At 36.3% G+C, this 23,133-nt stretch overlaps 2 protein-coding genes across 2 annotated transcripts; one reads left to right on the top strand and one right to left on the bottom strand.

Annotated features, from left to right (window-relative positions):
• The first annotated feature begins 2,673 nt into the window (after positions 1-2,673).
• Positions 2,674-3,535, top strand: LOC118265442 (histidine-rich glycoprotein-like). The gene has a single exon (XM_035578316.2). The coding sequence runs from the start codon at positions 2,694-2,696 to the stop codon at positions 3,414-3,416; it is 723 nt and encodes a 240-aa protein (XP_035434209.2). The 5' UTR covers positions 2,674-2,693; the 3' UTR covers positions 3,417-3,535.
• Positions 3,536-14,067: 10,532 nt separating this feature from the next.
• Positions 14,068-21,492, bottom strand: LOC118265346 (cytochrome P450 6j1). Its single transcript, XM_035578174.2, has 2 exons — positions 20,215-21,492; positions 14,068-14,664 (listed from the first exon to the last, which is right to left on the bottom strand). Exons 1-2 carry the CDS (start codon positions 21,443-21,445, stop codon positions 14,498-14,500), a joined length of 1,398 nt encoding a protein of 465 aa, XP_035434067.2. The 5' UTR covers positions 21,446-21,492; the 3' UTR covers positions 14,068-14,497.
• Positions 21,493-23,133: the final 1,641 nt, after the last annotated feature.

Raw genomic sequence — 23,133 nt, 5'->3', positions numbered from 1 at the left:
CTTTAAATAGAGAGGAGTGGAAGGGGGGTAGGGACGACTTTGCCCTGCAGTGGGAAGATCATGGCTAAAATATAAATCTAAATATAAAGCTACATTACTTTAATCCTAAGTATGACATTTAAAAAAACCATGTCTAATAGCCAGTCTTTAATAAAAAATTTCTTTACAGGTTTTGTTATGTCCTTCATAAGTATCGTTTTTGGAGATTTTCAGCTAAATTTCAATGAGTGCTAATAAATACAATAGCGGTTAAAACACGGGGCTCTCTATCTTGTAGGTGACTCCATCTAATTGATTGAAATTCGGTACAACGATGCTTGAAACCCGGGAAAGATACTGTAATGTATAACTCCTTTTTTTTGAGGGGGGGAAATCATCCAATGACTTCTTCCGCCTTGGGCGAGGCGAGAGGGAGTGTAAGACTCTTACTGACTAAAAACCACCCCGTTCCTTCTCCTGTTGCGAGCCGGAGCCCCGGTAAATCGCAGGTAGTCCGCAGCGAGCGGGATCGGGAGAGGGCAGATCCTGCTCGTAGAAGGCGTCGATGAGGCAACCTTATTGACGCCTAATACGCCGAAATACCGCTTGCATCAACTGCAAGCGGTCCTTTGGGTACGGGCGCATAGAGTGGGGTCTCTAGGCGCCCACTCAGTGACCCCAGGGAAGACGGCGGCACAGTGGTTTCGTGTTGTCGTGTAACTTGCACAGTGAGGCTAATGGGAGATACGCGTCTCCTTAGGGATGTGCCGTAATAGGCGTTGCATCGTGGGGGCTCCGGAGCAGGTCTATTAGAGGACCCGGTGCCCCTTACAGGTGCTGAGGGTGGCCACTGGGGTGGTTTTAGTAAGGTAAAAATCCCACACTCCCTAGTCTTTTATCCCCAGAAAGCTAGGCGCCTTTTGAAGGTTACCACCCACTAGGTAATCCGCCGCTCCGGATCAGGAATGTATAACTCCTGTGAGTATTTATTTTTTATTTTTCACCTCCATATGTCTAAAACACGGAAATAAATTAAATTAAAATTAGTTACTGAAACGATATTGCCACTTGCCTTAGAATATAACTTGAAGATACAGATTCTGCAAAAAGTTATTATTCCTCGCGAACGAAGTCGCGGACAAAAGTTAGTAATAAATTAATACTTATACATTACTTATATTACGTTATTTAATATCTGAAGGGGTATCATAAGATTACCTATCACAGGAACACTTACATCGGCCTTTTTTGGAGGAGGAAAAATCATACAATTATTTATCGCTCCTTGGGTGAGGCCAGAGGGAGTGTCAAACTCTTACTGACTAAATACCACCCCGTTCCTTCTCCTGTTTGGAGCCGGATCCCCGGTAACCTCTTACGTTGTATGCAGCTCCAAATCGGGTTTCAGCCCCATATGTGGTGGTTGGCTGGCGCTTTGAAGCGCGCGCGGAACACGATGCGCCATACGCACGGTTCTGGTTCTAGTCGCGCAGCGAGTTACCCTTGCTCGCGATCCGCAGACCCGGACTCACGGTGGCTGGAGATCGTCACGGGATCCCTGACGCCCGGACCTACATCGGTACACTGTAAAGTTCGACACTCCTTTTTCATTAGCTGTGTTAAAATTCACCAAGAAAAATTAAAGATATTCTAAAATTAGTAACAAAAATCGAAAACAATACCTACCATCCATTGAGCCCACAAAAATTAAACCAAAAATCTCCTTGCTCGATAGTCGTCTTTGCAGCCACTAGAACAAGTGAGCAGTTTTATACTGTTGTACAGAGTTCAGCAGTGTCAAGGTAATGGATTGACGACAGACCAGTCACGGAAGAATGTTATATTGCAATATCTTGTTAGACAAAGCATCAGGAAGGAAATGAAATATGAAAAGTTGTCTGGTACTAGTAATGAGTTTGTTTCAGTAAAGAATATGTTCGAATGAAATCCTTTTACACACTATAATATCACACAACAGGATGGGTGGAGGATTATGCAGGCTTATCAAATGAAGCAACCATATTGTTATTTAGCCATATATGCCAACATTAAAAACGATAGTAAGTATGCATATTTTATTTCTTAATCAAAATCATTAAGTCGCCTGTAACGGAAGTAATAGTTTGTGACAATAGGTATGTTGACAGGGTATGAAAATAAAATTAAATATCTAATTAGTCCGTCAGTTGGGTAACGAAAAAATATTAGACACCTTGTTTATTTTGTCATATAACAGCAGTACTTGGATAAAACTATTCAAAGTTTAGGAACATGTATGTCTGCGTATAAATCGTACTTAGAAGTGACGTCATGCGATATTTCAAATCGATATATCTTCAAAAGTATTTTGTTTCCATAGGAAAATAAACAATAAGACTTATCTTGTATATTAAAATAATCTACAAGACGGACATTAAAATTAAAATAAGTCAACTACCCTTTTGAATTGAATTTGAATACTTTGCAGACAAACACTCAATAAAAATAATTTGATAAATAACATATTTTTATTCCAACATTGTTAAGACAAAATTCTGAAAGCATGAAAAATCCTGAAAACAGTGACAGTACATTCGCTAAACGGAAGCCATTTACTCTTGACCCTGAAATGTTCGGACGTTTACCCAACACTTTCCTCATCATCCTAACAAATTTAGTACTATAAATAGCTTCTACGATATTCGATCAGCACAGTCAACCAGCAATCAGCAATCATGAAATTGTTAGTAGCAGTAGCAGTTTTGTGCTTAGCCGTAGCTTACGCTCACGGCGAGGAAGAGAAGGACCTCGTCGCAGCAGCCAGTGGAAAGAGCCATCATCATGAATCAGGCGGCGGTAAGGAGCACCACGGTCATCACCACCACGAACATGGACACAAGGACCACAAAGGACATCACGGACACCACCATCATCATAAGGGAGAACACGGCGGCCATGGCCGTCACCATCACGGAGAGCACCACCACGAACATGGCGGCCACCACAAGAAGCACTGGGATGAGCATGACGATCATGGTCATCATCACGAGCATGGACACCACCACAAGGGAGGCAAGCATGGCCATCATGAACACCATGACAAGGGCGAGCATACCGACGGTTACCACAAGAAGTACCATAAGGATACCTTCCACAAGGACCATCACTTCTACGATGGCGACCACAAAGAAGGCAAGCACCACAAACATGGTCACCATCACGGACACCACGGACACCATGGCGGACACCACAAGAAGGGAGGTCATCACGAACATGGACATCACGAGCACCATCACGGACACCATGGACACCACGACAAGCACCATCATGATGAGGGTCATCACGGACACCACGGTCATGACGGCCATGAAGGCCATCATCACCATCATGATGATCATGGCAAGAAGGGACATCATGAACACCACAAGGGCTGGGGCTTCCATCATGGAAAGCATTAAGTAACCAAATCAGACTGTGATACTAATATAAATATTTTTTACGATTTTTTATTAAATTTGTTGATTGTTTTTGTTAAATAATGTACGAATAAAATTTGTTATATATTTTGTTTAATTAATGACTTGTTTAATTACCATTCGATCTGCATCAACACCAATTTCACCTCATCAATAAATTAATATGTATTTAATATTAACTTATCGCCGCATAATACAAAATAAATTTGCTCTATCCAAAATAAAACATAAGTAGCATTAAAATTAAGCTGGCTTTACATAATTACATTCGTAACACGCTGACCGTAATCAATCTTGCAAAAAGATCACCTGTCCCTTCGGATTAATAAGGGGAATTCGTATGTGGCTAATTTCAAATCCTGTGTAATAGATGGCTATGTTCCATGAGCAGTGGTTGGCTTAGCCGGATTTTGGGATATTTTTATTGGATAAAACTTTTTATTTGACAGATTAGGTAGGTCATTAATTAAAGTGGATGTGTTAGCACTATTTAAAAGTTTATTAAAGATTTTTGTTAATATTGAGCTAGAACAGGCTCATGCCTGTAATGATGTCGGGGTAGAAAAAATTAAAATCTATTTGGTTCATCAGTTAAGTAATGAAAATGTATTAGATATGTATATTTTTATTTTGTCCACGTGACGTCCCGCGATTTTTCTTTTCATTTCCTTAAGAAAATAACAAATACCGATCTAATATTTGAACATTAACTACAAGACGAACAATAAAATAAAAATTGGTCACCCACCCTAATATGAGTTAATTTTTTGATACACTATGTTGTGGTATGTGAAAACAATTCAACACTTTACATTCCAGCAGTTTTAAGATGAGCATAATTGTTATCTTATACAAATCAGTAAGCTTCTAATATAGAATCACTTATACCAGTAGATACTCCAAAATTTTCCTTCCCCCAATCGACCCACATTTATGTAAAAACAACCCACTCAAAGAACATAACTATTCAACTTCCACTCCCATTACTTGCGAAGCACTATCATTGAATAATAATTCAGCTAAAGATTAGTTATCCTCTCTCAATATTCCCCAAGTAACGAACAACTAATTGTCTTAAGAGTCGATCCAATAATTTGCCCTTTATCCAATTACTTGATGTCTACTAACAAGATCCTAAGAAAATAGATCGGAGTAAAATTGACAGAGGCCCCAGTAAGGGTACTGAGATAGAATAATATTGTAGAAAAGCCTTAGATTACAATAAAGTGCGTTTATTTAAACATACTGGTTCAATCTTGATTTCGTCTATTTTACTTTAGTTTCGATGATAATAATTACTCTTCTCTTATAAAAGCAAGTGGTACGTACAATTGTTGGTTCGAGAAATTGTGGAATTTTTGCTTTAAAAAGCAAACGTGAAAATCTAATTTTAACTTGTTTTATCTAACAATGGCTTAGATTTTTTTATCATTGTTATTTAAGTTTATATCTGCGGTAGGTAATTAAAATTATGAAAATTTTAAACGTCACCAGTTAAATTGCGTAAAAAATCTATTATATATAATAATCTCTTGCCTTCAAGCAAATATAAACTTAATATTCTTGTATCATTATGATCTCAGCAAAAACAAGGATTTTGTATGAGATGGAAAATTAGCATGCATGTTAAAAGTAAAACACATTTTACTTGTACTTTTTTAAATTATCCTTAACTTGATGAACCAAACACAAAATACTCGTATTAGTTTGAATTGCAATCTCCTCATAATCAAAATCCTGAACACCAAAAATCGAACCTAAACATTACATTACATAACATAACATAACAAAACACAATAAATGTAACACTAACTACAAACCACAAATAATCGCAGTTATTCTGTGGTTTAACTTACCTAGTCACAGTTAACGATGCTCGGTCACCATCATTTTAAACCGTTGCGTTTAGATTCAAAAGGTCGTTCCGAATAGTGCGTTTAATTCAACGTTCAAATCATTAGTTACAACTAAAATGTAAGCCTACTGTTACATTCGGTTAGGTAAGGTGTCAATGACTTTGAATCAATGGTGTTTGAGCGGTTTTTGTTGTGATTTTGCCATGAATATTGTTTGGGAATGGTTCAGTAAATTTAGTTTAAGATAAGTTGACCTAAATATTAGATTTATTTTGTGTATGTTGTTACAAAGCCGATGTGTATTTTTTTCGTAACTTTAACACATACATACACCTGTATCTTGGCTATTCTCCCATTCTCCATCTTTGACATTTCTTGTTTCTAATTACTATGACCATTTTGACCCATTGGGATTTTCTTCTGTATTGTGGGCGCTTTTACAAACATACAAGTTTACATACGTATGTAACACAGACCCGAAATAATTTGTGGATCACACAAAGAGTAGCTCCGTGCGGGAATCGAACCCGCTTTGTGCGGCATTCGGTTGCCCTGCCACCGCGCCAACCGTGCAATGCAGTCAATCAGTCAACAGTGCAGTTATGGTGGTAGTAAAATTGCTACTTTTTTACTTAGGTTCGGTAGCAAAAGTAAATCCGAGTTCAACTCATTGTGCCACAATTGAGTTTCATTCGCTCAATCCACGAAAAAAATAAAAAGTTAACTTGTAATCAAACAGAAATATGCTTCGATACCATTTTAATATCACCAGTTAAGTACTCTAAAACTAGTTAACTTATCTGCTTAATTTTCTAACTATGACAAAGCAAATTATGAAAGTGTGAGACTCAAAAATGCTCCATCAAGCTGCAACCATAAATCGCCGGTGTGCGGAGAGCACCATCTAACTTTGCCCAACTTAGCCCCGAGGGTATTGTATAACTTAATGGAAGTAACTTAGAAGATAACCGTGTATTTTGGGGGTGGGGGCTATTATTAGTAAGATGATATAATGTCTAATTTTCTATGAGATCGATAAAGTTAGATACATCTGTTTGAAACTACTGTTTACAATATACCAACATTAATAGGTATCTACATTAATTTATATTTACATATAATTTGCTCACTCGGTTTGGAAAAAGTATTGCTGGGCTTTTTTCAGATTAACAAAAATTTCTCACTAGTAGCACTATGTCTGGAAATGTGCCCGGTATATGGCAGTAGGCTCACCACGTATTACATGGGATTTACAACATAAATATTGTGATAAGTGAGTGTACATTATACAGTTGTATTAAGCGCCATAATGTGCACCTCTGCCTACCCCTTCTGAGTTAAAAAACGTGACGATATGAAAATAATTATGTCTACAAACGCAAGCGTTGTTTCAGGTCGGTTTTCTATGAGGCCGTAGTATCACTCTGAACTTAGTTGATGGCTCTCTCCCACACATTCCTAGATGATCACTACTATTAACAAGATTTTTAAGGTAGTCTGTTCTATTGTAAATTATGATGATGATATTACATACAAAACAACAACTCCGTTTGACAAATACTTACGTACGTAATCAATGAAACAAAGTACGTTTTACAGAATACGTGCCACCTGTGGAGACCGGGGGATATCGGGCGTACACAACGCCGTGTTTCATCCCCCCGTGTGTACTAAGCTTTATTTAAACTTTTTTGTTTTATTCGACAGTGCGTTCGCACCTTTTGTTTTGTTTTTTCATACAGTGCTTGTTTGTTGTGGCGTGATGCGGGTTATATCGTGTGTGTTGTATTAGCCGTCTGTCGCTGTGGATGTATAGGTTTCAGTTCGTGAGTAGGAGCCTGTTTGTTCGTATAATGATATTTGTTTTGTTTAGGTGTGCTAAATTTGATATAGGATTATCAAGATCTTGTCGTTAAGGGCTGATGTGATGTTTTTAGTAGATGTGTTGTTCAGTAGATATTTAAAGAGAAAAAGATTGTAGCAAATCTTTTTACTTACATTTAGATATTTGTAAATGGGACTTATAACATTACTGGCAAAATACATAGCTATGGTATGGTAACTTTTCTACTCGATCGAGTATAGGGTTAATTTAATCAGAAACAAAGTCGTGAAATACATATTAAAAATCAGGGTTATATCTGGTTTTATTTCAACTACAATTATTATAACTTTATTTTCTTATTTCACTAGTGAAACAACTTTGCTAGATTGGACTGATTTTATGACTTAAGAGAATTGGTATCTAGATATAGGTAACATTATATTTTACTCTAAATCTTACATTAGAGAATCGTAAAATTGCAATAAAACTCGAAACGATATATTTTCGAATCGTTGAAAATGAACAATCAAAGATTTTATGATTGTATTTGACGAATTACGATCGATCTAAAAGTCGAATTTTATTTTGCAATTTTTATTACCTATACCTATCTACTCTACCTGAGTGTTTGAAAAATCCCAATTCAACTTTATAGGTTGCGAATTGATATTTATGTAGGTCATAAATGCTTTGATGTTATTTATTTTTGTAATTATTTTTTTATTACAAAATTATGACTGTCCTTTACTTGTGTACTCTGCTTTATATGACAAATAATGCATTTATTTTAACAAAATCAATAATTAAAATACTTTTTAGATAGACAAACATAAGGTTCAAATTTCATTTTTTTTTTATGGAACACGCCGAGCGAAACGAGCAGACGTATTACCTGATGGAAATGGATATTACCAATCGCCTCCGCCCATGGACACTTGAAACACCAGAGGCGTTACAAGAGCGTTGCCGGCCTTTTGGGGGTTAGGAATTTAAGGCTTGTTGGGGAATCGGGGATTGGGAAGGGGGGAATTGAAAAACACAACGCAAGCTTTGTTTCACGTCGGTTTTCGGTGAGGCCGTGGTATCACTCCGGTCGAGCCGGCCCATTCGTGCTGAAGGATGGCTCTCCCACACTTAAATGTCAATGTCTCCAGTTACTACCATTAAGGTGTGACACAGGTCATTCACAGCAACATTCAACATATTTACATAGGAGTATGTCGAGAACTTCTAACGGAACTCAGTATACGCACTAGATCTATCCTCGATTCCTCGCTAACATGAACATAAAGCTAACCATCATATTTATCCGGAGCTGCGGACTGCCTAGTGGGTTTACCGGGGCTCCGGCTCAAAAAGCAGGAGTAGGAACGGGATGGTTTTTAGTCAGTAAGAGTCTGACACTCCCTCTTACCTTGCCCAAGCTGGGAGAAGTCATTGGATGATTTCCCCCCTTAAAAAACCCACATATTTAGATCTTGGATTTTACTTACTTGAATCTCTAGTCTGTAAAATTTAATACTTCATCACTATCTTGAACCGTGTAGCTTATAGCATAAGCTTTATTATTGCCGGTGCCTATCCCAGGCACAAAAGTACACATAGTAAAAAAATTACGCCCACATTTTACTACATAGTCTGGTTATGAGCCTCCAGTATCTAATAAGAGTGCTTTTCCAGCAGTTTGTGTTTTCCACTTTAGTATACCTACTATACAAACTCTTTTGGCACAGGTACTGTACCTAAGTAACATTCCACCAAGATCCTCTGATAGTTCGAACTATTTTTTGCCACAGCCTCCCATACCGCTGCAACTCCTGTAAGCCAGAATCTACAGTAGATACAACCATGAAAATACTGAAACACTGAAGTCCAGCGCGTCTCAGAGACATGAATGACAGCTTGGACTGCGTCAAACCTTAAAAATATTAACCTTCATAAGAACAGCTGTAACAAAAACGTACTCTCCGACCACTCTTCATCTCATCATAGGTACCTACTTCATAAATTACGTTTGCATTACACTAAATTATTCAGTAGACAAGCGTGCGGCTGATAAATGTTGCAGACTAGCGGATTGCGAGTGTAGGGAGCGAGGCTAATCAAATATTTTTATGATCGACGCCTTTTTACGACCGTACAGTTGGGTGGATGGTGCAATGTGGGAGAAAACTGCGGTTTATCAAGAGAAAATGTTTTTTATGGAGGGACTGGGACATCCAATGACTTCCCTAGCTTTGGGCTAGGCGAGAGGGACTGTCAGACTCTTATTGACTAAAAACCACCCCGTTCCTACTCCTGCTATCGAGCCGGAGCCCCGGTAAACCCGCTAGTTACTACGCAGCTTCCGAAGGAGAAGAGCTTTAGGTGTTACCTATTTGTTTAAAATGTTTAATGCATCTGTTTAATTTGTTAAACTAAGTTAAACATGGACTCAAAACTGTTACTTAGTTTCTTCTGATAAAAATCATAGCTATGATCCACTTCACCTACAGAATGTGGAAGGAAAGTAGAAGGTAGAGGATTTACCAGCTAAAAGTCATTAACTATAATAAAACTAGTTGAACTATTAAAGTATGTATAAGAAATATGAAATAATAAATAATAGTATGTAAATAAAATAATTTATATTAAATACTGATATGAATTGAAGCAATTCCTTGTGACTTACACCACCATATTATATACACAAGCATTCTTCACAACGATTGCTCATTTGCGTACATAATTTGTACAAGGAAATAAATGTAAATATTTCAAGCACCAAACGACGGGTTTCCGCCGTGATTTTAATTTTAAGGAATACCCTTTGATCTTCACTTGTTGACAGTTACTTATATTTTATCGTCGAAAATGTAGGTTAATATAGGGAATGTTATTTTTCCAAGTAATTTTCCCCATTCGAAGTATTTCGACCAAAGTTTCGTTAAGTGCTGTTGCTATGAGTAGTATTAGCTGTGTACGTGGCTCTAGTTGATGCCTGGATGTAAAATACCTATACTCACTAGTAAAACTGTAATACTGAATCCAACATTTTATACTAAGTTTGCAAATCAGCTTTCAACTAAGAAGACTGATGTAGTAAGCGTTTTGCACCCAAATCTTTATGAGTCTAATTAGATGTGGTAATATTTGGTTTAAAATGTATGAACATACTTACTTGTACTAAATGATTGTGTTGTTGATTTTTATGTGGTTTATACTTATTATTGTGTATAAGTAAATGACTAATGATCTGGAAAGTACACATCTTATGGAGTTTTCCAAATGTGTGGGCGAAAGGAAAGTTTCAGTGGAGATTTCCATACGTTAGTTTTCCATCTACAGAAAAAACAAGCTTCTACATAATGAGCTGACCACAATTCCAGAAACAAGAGCTCAATTGTTTATTTTGTAACGACCAAAACTGATTAACTCAAAACGATAAAAAAAGAAATCTTATTTGGGTGGTCATAACTAACTTTAACAATACTTAACAATTCGTCTTTAATAACAATTTTAATACTAAACCTATTTCAATAACAAACAACCAACGAATCGAAAGTACAAAACAGAATTGTATTCAACCAACAAAATTACCTAGACCGCTAAATTAAATTTCCTTTTAATTTACTAAGATTGCACACACAAATTGACTGTGAACGTTTGCTATCAGTTTTTGTAAGTGTCCGACTGACGTGAAAATACGCGACCCTGGCTCTGGCGACCCGTTCACGTGTTCCTTTGTCAATGATGATGTAGCAAGATCACTGACCCACAAAGTTGCACATAAAAAAGTTGTATTGCCAATTTGCTTGACTGGCTGTTACTATTTTCAAGAGCACGTTAATTTGTTTGAAGCTGTTTAAGAGTTCAGACGTTGATCTTGTGGTAACTAGGTATCTGTGTTTCTTTAAGGTTTGAGTCCAAATTTATATTCAGTTGCATTTTATAGCTATATTAGATACAGTTTAATGTTGGATATAAGTACATAATGTTAGCAAATAGTAACGTTAGCATTACGTTTGATTTTGTTCTGATAAATGTGTAACAAAATCTTGAGTGAAACTACCAAGTCTTTGACTGCCAATAGAAAACTGTTGAAGGCAAACCCTTCGCTAACGTCGGTCACCGGTGACTACCAAGGCGTTCAATGTGTTAATCTAGTGTACGTAAAAGACCAAAGTATATAGTTAACGTTTCTGTAGTCTTACCTAGCTGGTCATTGCTTTGTAATAGTCACATTGGAAATCGTAAGTAAAACCAAACTACTCGTAAAGTAAAATCAAACCAGATACTCAAATTCTGAGACCGTAAGTAGTGGTAATTAAAAGTGAACTTAATTGTAAACTAGAATAGTGATCAAATTAACTGTTTCTTATCATTTACTTGCAGAGATATCTCCAGCTATTATTTGCTTAAGTTCTACCATCACTTTCCCTCATTGATCTACAGCATTATGTTAGGAGCGGCGTATACCATGGTGCCAGCTATAAATCAGCCATGTTTGCATGCGTTCCCCATAAAATATGAGATTACCGAGGATAATCCTGGCTGCAGATTTTTATGGGATATTTAGAGCCCGTATCCTAATTTGTATTTACGATTATTTTGTAAAGGTTTATAATCTCTGGAGAGAAAGTGGTTGTTTGCTGTCTACAAACAATAAAGTGTTGTAATAAGTATTTTAATGTTAGGTTATTTCAATATTGTTGAGTGCTTGTATATTTTAGGGGTTTCTGGGGTATTGAAAAAATGGAACGTTTAAAAGATACCTGACACAATATAGCATGTGTTGATATATTTTGTCATTTGCCCGACACTAGGACTTTCTTTAGTTTCGTGTGTGCGTTTACAAACATACAATTTCACATACATATTACATACAGACCCGAAGCAACAATTTGTGGATCACACAAAAATTGCTCCGTGCGGAATCGAACCCGCTATCCGCTGTACATGGCAGCCACCGCGTTAACCAAACAGTCAAATTGGTATAATTTTAATTCTTAGGCATCAACGCCATGGTCTACGAGGAACTCAAAAGTAAGTGACAACTTATGACGAAAATGAAAATAAAATGTTTGTGTGAATAAATATCCCAATATTTTACCTGCCGTATACACAGAACCTGTAAAAGTAAAAAGACGGTCCCCCCTATCTGATGTCAAAGTTCTAGGTTACTGACCAAATATACACGTATAATAAGTAAATGTTCTACGAAATATCTAAATCTATATTTGGACAATAACCAACAGAACACAGTCACTCAATCTCAAGATAACACCAAAATGCACTTGACCGCGTTTCCTAAAAAAATATACAACGCCACTCTAATGAGGTCTAATATTTTGACCCGCGCCGGCGACTAGACACTGGCCAACTTTTTTCTGACCCCCTTTTTAGAGAAAGCGAATATTCACATCATTCAATTTAACGAACTAATGTTAAAACAGACAGGGCCTTTCTCTAATGAGGATTTAGAAATTAATTCTCGTATTTACGCTAACGTGTCTGTGAAGCTGGTTGCGATGAGCATGTTTTTTTTATCTCTACTGAGATGTTAAAGTATTGGAGATAGATAATGTTAGATATTGAAGAATAACTTCGTTAGTTTCATATCTTTCTGGATAAAAATCACTAATTAAATAACAAATCCCTAAATAAATAAAGAATTTAAAAGAAGACTTTATTAGTCGAATAGGTCACTATTATGACGTTTTTTTTTAATTCAAAAGTTCCTTGCCAATCAATCAATTGCTAGTTCAACTTATCAAACCAAAAAGCTGATTAAAAATGTATTAAGTATTCCAGTCGAGTTGAATCAATAGGTAACTATTGAAAATACTATATTATATTTTTGTAGAAAATATAGATTTTCTTCTTATAATAATATTCGTCTAATCCAGAAAATTCCAAAAGACTTTATCATACTTTATCATCTCATTATCGGTTACACAAGAACATAATCAAAATAATAAAAAAAAAACATTAAAAATCCTTCAAATCCAATACTAGTCACTCCACTCATAGTCACTATACACAACGCCAGACTCCACTATAATATAGCAACACCGAGAGCTAACTCGAAATATTTTCCCTTGCAACCCTTCGGACACTGGCCGCTTTTAGACCCCTTTGTCATTGTCAATCCTATTGATTTTCAGGAGCTGCTGTTGAGCGATTAAAAAAAATATATTCCAAAATTGAATTCTGTTGTGTACAGGTTTGATAGCTCGGTCCAAAATATGAGAGTGTCGAAGTTTGATATAGGGTTCTGGGAATCTGTTTGTTTGTGTGTGTGTGTGTGTTGCTGTATTTTTTTATTTTTTTGTGGGCTGTATGTGTATTTCAATCAGTTCGCTTGTATTTCTCAAAATGTGGTATCTACTGTTTTTGATTCTATTCGGGTTTTCTTTTTGCTTAATTTTTAAGCTAAAAATCCTTATTACTAAACTATATTAATACTATAGGTATGCTAAAATAGTAAGTAGTTCTTGTTTATATTAACTAAAATAGAATGAAATTACGTTGATTCTATTTACTATCTTATTCAATTTAATAAATTCTTAACAATACATCGGTATAATTGTTATGAAACAGTCTTAAAGATTGAAAATAGGTATATTTTAAATAGTTTTAAACCTCAAGTTAAATTTGAAATCAAACACAAATTTTCAAAGAATTTTATTTATCTTATGAGCATAAAATATAGCATACATAATGCTTACAACCTTAAATCATAAATAAATAAATAAATAGTTTAGCTTATCCACTAGTAATTAATATCTAATTGAGCCAAATATTTAAAATAGTGTAAGTTACTTACTTTCATACTATAAAGTATAAAATCGTAATATTTATTATTAAAAGAAACTAAAATATTTATTATTATTTTTAATAATAAAAAATATATCTATTGTATACCATTTTATATCACGAATATATTAATTCTAATAAGTATATTTTTGTACAATTCCAAGCCTATTTTTGTACTATTTATTAAATTCGAAATGTGAAATTAACAAAAACTTAATTTTATTTTACTCATCTTACATATAAGGTTCATAATTGTACAAATTAGTGAGTAAAGTACCTTAATCGTTTATTTATTATTTAATTCTGTCATGGATTTAATCTGTGATATAAATTAATCGTTAAATGTATTGCTAAGCACAAATCTCGAGAACAGCTGAACCAATTTGGCTAATTTTAATTTGTTGGGCTTTTTATTGTTAGAAGAAAAGATCTTATCTAAAAAGATGCGTAAAAATGTAGAAATAAATAGATGCGCAAAAATAAGACCTAGTTCATTAATTGTCATTGATCAAAAAATACAAAGAACATAATTTATTCTAAATTTTTTACTTACACACAAATTCACCTTAGTTTCTTTAAGCAGTTTAAGCTCTTACCTTAAATCTGAGCCAAATATCCCTATCAACTACTCTCCCAAAGTTATGGTCCACCATAGTCAATTTTGATGGGGTTTTAGCACATGGCTCAATTTCATATTTGTTGAGAATAGTCTTGCTTATACTTTTGATTAACTTTAGGGCCAACTGCTCACCTGAAATGAAAAATAATGGCATTAGTTCAAAATTATTTAATGACAATTGTTGTCTCAAATACCAATGACATTATGACTGCACGGTTGGAGCGGTGCCTGGCTAACCGGCTGCCGCGTAACGTTTATTGGTTTCAATTCCCGCACAGAGCAACTCTTTGTGTGATCCACATGGGGTCTGGGTGATACGTGTATGTGAACTTGTGTTCGGACACAGTGTGGCAACAGTTGTAAAAAAATATTGGTAGCGAAAGTGTAACACGCTTACAAGGAGCCTGGATATTGGCCGCTTCTAAGGTATTGGGAGAGGCCTATGTTTAACAGTAAACGTCCTGTAGGTGATATGGTGACGATGATGATGACAAAGTGTGACTTCTGAATAAGGACCTCGGCACTGATCATGTCAGGGAAAATGTTATTGAGAGATTTTATCATAGACGATTTTTTAAATAACCCTTTGTGTTGTTGTTTCTGTAATGTTTCCATGCATACGTTTATCCTATTTATTCTGTTTATCTACATAGAACTAATCAAAAAATAATAAAAGATTAATGTTACTTTATATACACCTTTTTAATATCAACTCTCGAAAACTAATTTGATTGAACACTTCGATTGTTATTGCGGAAATTCGTATCCGCGAACCTAGACATTTGACCCCGTATTCATATAGGTATGTTTCCGTAAACATTAATTTTTAACAGACCGATGCATCATTAAACACCAGTAAGTATAACAAATAAATATAAAAACGTGTATAAAACTCGATCTATAAAAATAACATTACTTTATTAATGAAATGAAACACGTGAGTTTATGATGAATGCAAATGAAATGAACGAAAGTAAAACTATACTTGTTTTCAACCAATAAAATGCATTAATGGTTCTGTTATAATGTTTATTCATAATATTTCTTGTTTTGTTTTAAACAGATGATGCACTTGGAATTTTACATGTAAAAGGAATTTTATATTATTTCATCCGTTATTCAGTGAAAGGATAATCAAAGTAGTAGGTGCACTAAAAATCGGTAAGTATGTGTATTTGTTGCATTGCATTTGAATATTACTTAATTTGAAGTGTAGGAGCGCCATACTTCAGCACGATTGGGCCGGCTTGATTGGAGTGATACCACGGCGTCAAAGGAAACCGACGTGAAATAATACTAGCGTTGTATGAGGGAGTGGAGGCCCAATAAACTCCCTTCCTAATTTTCCCGATCAAACAACCCTTAAATTCTTAACCCTTGTAACGTCTTTGGTGTTTCGGGTGTCCATAGGCGGCGGCGATTGCTTACCATCAAGTGATTCGCCTCCTCGTTTATCACTTAATACGATAAAAAAATAGTTAGTTATACTTAATTAAAGTTAAGTGTGAAATTATGGTCGACACACAAATGTTTTTGTCTAATATGGTTACTGTACTTAAAAATATAACTGATAGAACTAAAAAAGGGTAACCAGTATGAACCTAACTTGACAATCACACTCTCGAACAATCAATCACAAAATTTCACTAAAATTAAGTAACAAGTAACATAAGTATGCTACTAACAATATTCCTATAATGTTCTATACACTTTATAGAAAACGTCAAGTCAAGACTTTCTAAATCATTGACAACATGAAGTGTAGTCAACTTGTGTACCGCGGTATCACTGTGCTATTTATTATAATAACTTCTGTAGCCTCGAAAGTATGTGTAAGTGGAGAAAGCCTAGCTACTACAGCGTAGGCAATAATGTTTAGATTTACTTCTAATAGTGTCAAGTTGCTATATGTATATTGTGTTAATCTATACATATAATAAATCTGTAGAAGTATTAATGCTCTACATTTTAAATATTATAAAATAAACAGTAGGAGGTGTTACTAGATAGATACCGAATCCAAAAATGTGATACTTGAAAATATGGTGTCATGTGGTTCTACGTCATCAGACCACCACAGAAGGGGCACGGTAGGGGTGATGCCTGATCCAGAGCTGCGGACTACCTAGCAAGAGTAGGGACGGGGTGATTTTTAGTCAGTAAGAGTCTGACACTACCACTCACCTCACGAGGAAGGAATTGGATGATTTTATCTCAAAAAGGGGTTTGTTGGTTGTTTTATGTGTATTTGATATGAATAATAGTTCTTCAAAATTTTCAAAGACTAGTGTCATATAATTCCTATTATGGTGATTTACTTACGGTCCTCCAGCAACCTCAAGTTAAGCCCTGCTGTAAAGCATTATCATTTTTGCCTGGGAACTCAATTTCGAACATATAAGTATTTAGATAATATCAATGCTTCTATAGTCAATACACTCAGAAGCAAAACTAGTTTGAAACTATGATTTTAGAATATTTAGAAAACATTGTAGATTCTGCAAACCTTGATCTCGAGTTAAACTAAACCAGTTCACTAATTAAAAATATTTGTTGCATGTATTTAATTATACTGGTTAATTTAATCAGTTCATAATTATCAGTAATCATACAGCATTAAATCATATTTCTTTGGATAGACGTAGGGATGATGATGGTATTAAAATTAAAAATCTAGAAATTTAGTCCATCAGTTAGACAATGAACGAATATTAGACACGTATGATTTTATTTTTTCGTATAAGGTTTAGGAGTGGGAGCAAATACGTCATTCCTACGTATAAAACGTACCTAGAAGTGACGTCACGCGATATTTCAAATTAATATATTATGTTTTTTTTTTTTTTTTTTATTGAGGGTGGAAAATCATCCAATGACTTCTCCCGCCTTGGGCGAGGCGAGAGGGAGTGTCAGACTCTTACTGACTAAAAACCACCCCGTTCCTACTCCTGCCCGTCGAGCCGGAGCCCCGGTAAACCCGCTAGGTAGTCCGCAGCTCCGGATTAGGCATCAGCCCTACTGGGCCCCATCTGTGGTGGTCTGATGGCTCTTTGAGGCGCGCGCGGAACGCAACGCGCCGCACGCACGGGTCTGGTTCTGGTCGGGCGGCGAGTTACCCTTGCTCACCGTCCGCAGACCCGCACTTACGGTGGCCGGAGATCGTCGCGCGATCCCCGACGCCCGAAGTGTCTCTCGCGACGGCTGGGGCGTGAGGAGGTTCGTTCTCTCACGCGCCCCGCCTCCTCCTTAGCTAGCATGACTGCTTCGCAGAAGGAGGAATACGGCATCCCAGTCCCCCTCGCTCCGCACCATGGCTTGTATCAGTGCCGGACGCGAGAGGGCGCCGTCGAATTAATTACCACATCCCTGAGGACACGACGGTGCTCAGCCCACGCAGGGCAGACCGCAAGCGTATGTTCCACCGTGTCCTCCGGGCGGTCTTCGCAGTGATGACACCCGGGCGTTTCCTCCCGCCCAATCAGAAACAGGAACCTACCGAAGCTTCCATGTCCGGTAAGCACCTGCGTCAGGCGGTAGGTGAGGACGCCGTGGCGCCTCTCTAGCCACTCCTCAAAGAGGGGACTTACCGCTGCAATGACAGCGAGCCCAAATATATTATGTTGGAAAGTATTTGAATTTTTTATCCTTGCAACGCACACTGTAAAACAAGTCTAGTTTAAATTACTAAGTTTGTGGCCAAATTAAGAATTTATACAATAAACATTAAAAACTAAAAATAAATAACATACATACAAATACGAGACAAGTAGGTAGTATATATGCGTAGTTTTTTAGAAAATAGTATAATAATAGGAATAGCAATTAAATGCAGTACTTACTTAGAAGTGTGTAATAGAATTTATCCGACAATTACAATTAGCTGCACGTATATGATACGTTTCGAATTAATTACCTCATTATATTGAACTCGGTTAAATATATACGAGAAGACCCTATACTTTGCAGTGTGGTAGTGTAGAATGACCTTAAAAATGTCGTGGTGGCCCGGAGGTTTAAGACACCCATTTCCCATGCATGAGAGTGCGGGTTTGAGCCTACCAACAGCAATTACCTACCAATGTGACTTTTTCCGAATTTAATATACTTTCTAAGACTACTTAGACACTACTGACAAACGGTGAAGAAAAAATTGAAACCTAAGCATTTCTAATTATAAACTTGAAATTGCCATCCCGCATTGAGCAGGCGTAGCGATTAATGCTTAAACCTTCTCCGTGAGAGAAGAGGCCTTTAATCAGCAGTGGCTACTTATATCCTGTTGATGTGTGATATGTGCTTACGTCTACTTGGCCAAAGAAAAAATCAATAAAGAGACTTAAGATCATACACATAAGAATTACTATTCCTACTACAGAGAATCTTTTCAAAACTTTATACCGTTTCTAAGTAAGAAGTGAATGAGAAATCTTCATCCTCTTTTAGTAATACGGTACCTTTTACTAATTGCTGTACCACTCACTCATAATAGTGAATAGTTGAGCTATGCACTCAATGCGCTAGCGCTGAGTTTCTATACGAGTGAACGGTGTATTGAAAATTAATGCATTTTCAATAGAACAGCTATTTCTCTACATGCATGTTGGTTTCAAATTGTAAACAGTGACTAGTAATGCAAAGCGTTTGCAATAGGCTTTTCGGTTGTTGAGAGTTTCGGAATTTTAGAGAACAATATGTAGTAAAGGTATCATAGGTACCTATTGAATTGTAGGTATTTTTTTAAGATAAAACGTTGCTTCACAAGGATCCTGTGTCGTGGGTGCGTTTACAAACATAAAATTTCACATACACATGACACCCAGACCCGGTAGAACAGTTTGTGAATCACAGAAAGAGTTGCTCCGAGCGAGAATCTAATCCACTACACGTTGCGCGGCAGCCGGTTACCCAGCCATCGTGCTAACCGTGGACTGTTATATTTGACATACTAATTAGAAAACTAAGCAGTTCAAAAGAGGTAACAGTTATGTCAAAAGATTTTATAGTAGTCGTTGTTGCTTATATTATAACCGAATGAAAAACTGACCCTATTAATGAATGACGTTAATTAGACTATAACACACACACAGAAGACATTACAATAATGGCTTACTAAAGACACAGCCGATTTTAAAAAGTGTGATGTTACACGCAGCAGTTAACTATTTCACAGAGAAAATATTTTGAAGGATTCCCAAAGCGAGGTTTGTTAGAAATTTCTAGCGAGTTCCAGATCATCGCGAGATTCAGTTCGTTCTATGTCTATCAAAGTATGTATAACGCTACGTATGTATCAATTAGGTAATGACAAGCTAAAATTATAAGATTGTCATCTCTTAATGATTAGGTATGAAAAACCTAAAAGTTCGTGAGAATCAAATCACAATGACAGCTTTGATAAAAATCAAAATTAAATACACAAATAAAATTATAATCCTGTGATAATCTTCACGATTTTCTTATTGTTTTAACGCATTGATGCTATTATATTGTTTAATGTTAATTCTCATCAAAACCATTAATTTTACTGGACTTTTAAACGTCTGTTTATTTCTTAAATTAAAACGACTAGTGATTTTTTGCAAAACAGCAATAAAAATGCTTCTCTTGTTACACTTAAACCTAGCCTACTTGTTATTAGACCGTGGTTTGATGCCATAAAGTTAATACAAAATGAAATCTTACCGATGCATTTCCTGGGGCCGGCTCCGAAAGGCAGATAGGCGTAACAATGCTTCGATGCTCCTTCGTCATCCAAAAATCTATCAGGATTGAAGGAATCCGCATTGATGTAGTTTTCTTCATCTCTATGCAAAGCCATCACAGGAACATTAATCGTTATTTTCCTATCAATCAATATCCCACCTTCAGGGTGATAAGTCTTCGTACATTGTCTTGAAATTATTGAATATGGAGGGTGTAGTCTCAAAGCCTCTTTAATAGCCACGTCCAAATATTCATCCCTATTGTGTTTCGCAACCGAATTCCTCGATTTCTCTTGCACCTCAGGATTCAATGCTAGTTCGTAAATCAGTGCAGTCAATGCGTTCAAGCACGGTATGTAGCCCTCGGTTATGAATGAGGAAATGATTGAATAAGCAAATTCCACATCGGAATGCCGCTTTCTATTCTTTTCTTTGATACCAAGTTGGTAAACGTTACCCAAGTTCTTAATTTGCGACAGTACTTTTGATTTTTCGATTACACTCTTTGTTTTTGCTGAGGGCTCTCCAAAGATCGTTGTTAACCCAAACATAATGTACAAAGACGGGAAAATGTCTTTAAGATAACTCTTAAATCTTTCTATCAAAGTGCGCCTTTGTATTGCTGATCTCACTTCCTTTACAACTGACCCTCCACCGCTACCAAGAAGTAAATCCTCGAAGACTTTATCCAATACCTTCGACAAAATCTCTTGAACGTTAGCATCACCATTTGTTCCCGGCAAACAGTCACTCAAACTCTCCAATTCACAGTTCATGTTACTCAATAAAGAGTCGTAGCCTTCGCGCAATAGGGTCCACTTTTCTCCGTCGGCGTAAAACAAATTGTCTCGTAAACAAACATCCTGAGATTTGTCCAAGGAGAGACCTCGGCTATGGAAATTTGCGAAATCCGTTGACAACATCCTCTTTACTGTATCGGGATCTTTCACTATCAGGTCGGGAATCCTGCATTTGACACGACCGACATACTTATCTTTGGGGTGTTTGGCGTACAGTATGTTGACATCTTCGGTGCTGCTCCTGATTCCGAGGACCCTGTGGTAGTCGCCGCCGAAGAAGGGGATGGACGATTTGTAAGGCACATGCCGGACGTACCAGTAGCTGAAGAATTTGGTCACATAGTCGATGATTAGGGCGACTATGAGCACAATGATTACTGAGAGATTTAGAAGAAAACTTTCGAAAAACATGTTGCGTTCGACCGCGTTGAGCTATCGTCGGAGACTGTAAGCTTGTTGCAAGAGGCTCTCTATGTAGGTCGCCTACGGTACTATGAGTGATCTAAGAGGTAGTTGCGTTCATCTTCGTGGCATTGAACTTAACATTGCGATGTTGCAATTAAATTGTTGTACTTTATGTCTGTATGTTAATTATTGTAATTGTTTTCTATGCACTGTTCTACCATTACAAGTTGTTACTGTTCTAGAAATTAATTGATAGTGCGTGTTCCGATGGTTAATTATTTAAGACAGGCCTATTGACAAGTTCTAGACAATTATTTTTCCGCAACCGTAAGTATTTTAATGTTGTTCTGTAGGGAGGATTTAAATCTATTCTTCTCAATGAATGAAAGACTACTATATTTATAAAACGTTTGCAATATTTAAGTAATTAACAAGTCATAAACAAAAAATATGAAAACGGTACCTTCGAGGCGCGACAACGTGGGTGTCATCCGTCATACATTCCCTATATCTAGGAAAAGTAACAGAAACCACATTACGCTTATTAACAGAGTTATAAAAATGATATAAACATATAAAAACGATGTATTCAATATTTTTGATGTCGCTAATTGTATAAATATAGTTGTTCAAATATAGACAGACATTTGTCATTTTATAGTAATACTTACTTTGTGATTTGAGGACAGTGATCTATGGCTGGGAATGCAAGTTCATTCGCTCGACTGTATGATAGAATTTTTGAGATGTAAATATATAATACTTTATTGAACTTTTGACTAGTCTTTAGACACAAAATAATGTCTGATGAAAAAAATCCATGTAAAGAGATGGATTTTATTATATCGCTTAGATCAATTAGCCGTTTAACCCTAATAGGGGGTGAGCCTATTGCCATATTCTGGGCACAATTCCAGACTCTGTGCTACTGAGAATTTTTCGGAAAATCGAAAAGTGCCCAGTAATACTTTGCATGACCCGGGAATCGAACCCGAGACCCGTAGTCGCACTTGCGACTATTTGATCAACGAGGCAGTCAATAGTTTATGTAGGTACTTAATTTTCTTAATATCCTTTATCACTGTTATTTAACGCTGAAAATGTATGCAGAGATGTAAATACACGTATCTATGATGAAACATCCAAGTTCTACCAGTTTATAGGGAGTGAGCCTATTGCTATACACCAGGCATCATTCCAGACTCCAACAACAGATAGGGATACTATTAAAATAATCATTGGAATGGAAAGTTGATTTAAACTTCGATACGAATAATTAAATTGAACAATTTATTATAACGCCATCTAGCGAAAAACTGATGTAACTTTTGCTTGCTTCATTCTCCACACTTTCTTACAGCGCCATCTACACACATTAAGAGAAACTTTTTCCAGCGGTCCGCTTTGTCAGAACTCGCATTATAACTTTGCTCTAACAAGTTCGTCGTCTTATAACCAGGTGGCGTTACTAGTACTAGTTAGTACTCAAACTTGTATAACACTATTTTTTTACTTTAATAAGAAAAAATAATGCTAGATAATTTTAATTTTGAATTTTTTTAGTTACTTTTAGGAAATAATACTGTAGGTACAGATAAAATCTACTTTTTTGTCGGAAAAATATGAATTTATACTAAGAGCCAAAAGATTTTTTTTTGTCAGAAAAATATGAATTTATAATATCAAAAAGCCAG

The sequence above is a fragment of the Spodoptera frugiperda genome, chromosome 28, assembly GCF_023101765.2.
Source record: "Spodoptera frugiperda isolate SF20-4 chromosome 28, AGI-APGP_CSIRO_Sfru_2.0, whole genome shotgun sequence".
Taxonomy (NCBI): Eukaryota; Metazoa; Arthropoda; class Insecta; order Lepidoptera; family Noctuidae; genus Spodoptera; species Spodoptera frugiperda.
This window is presented reverse-complemented; position numbering and strand designations above follow the sequence as displayed.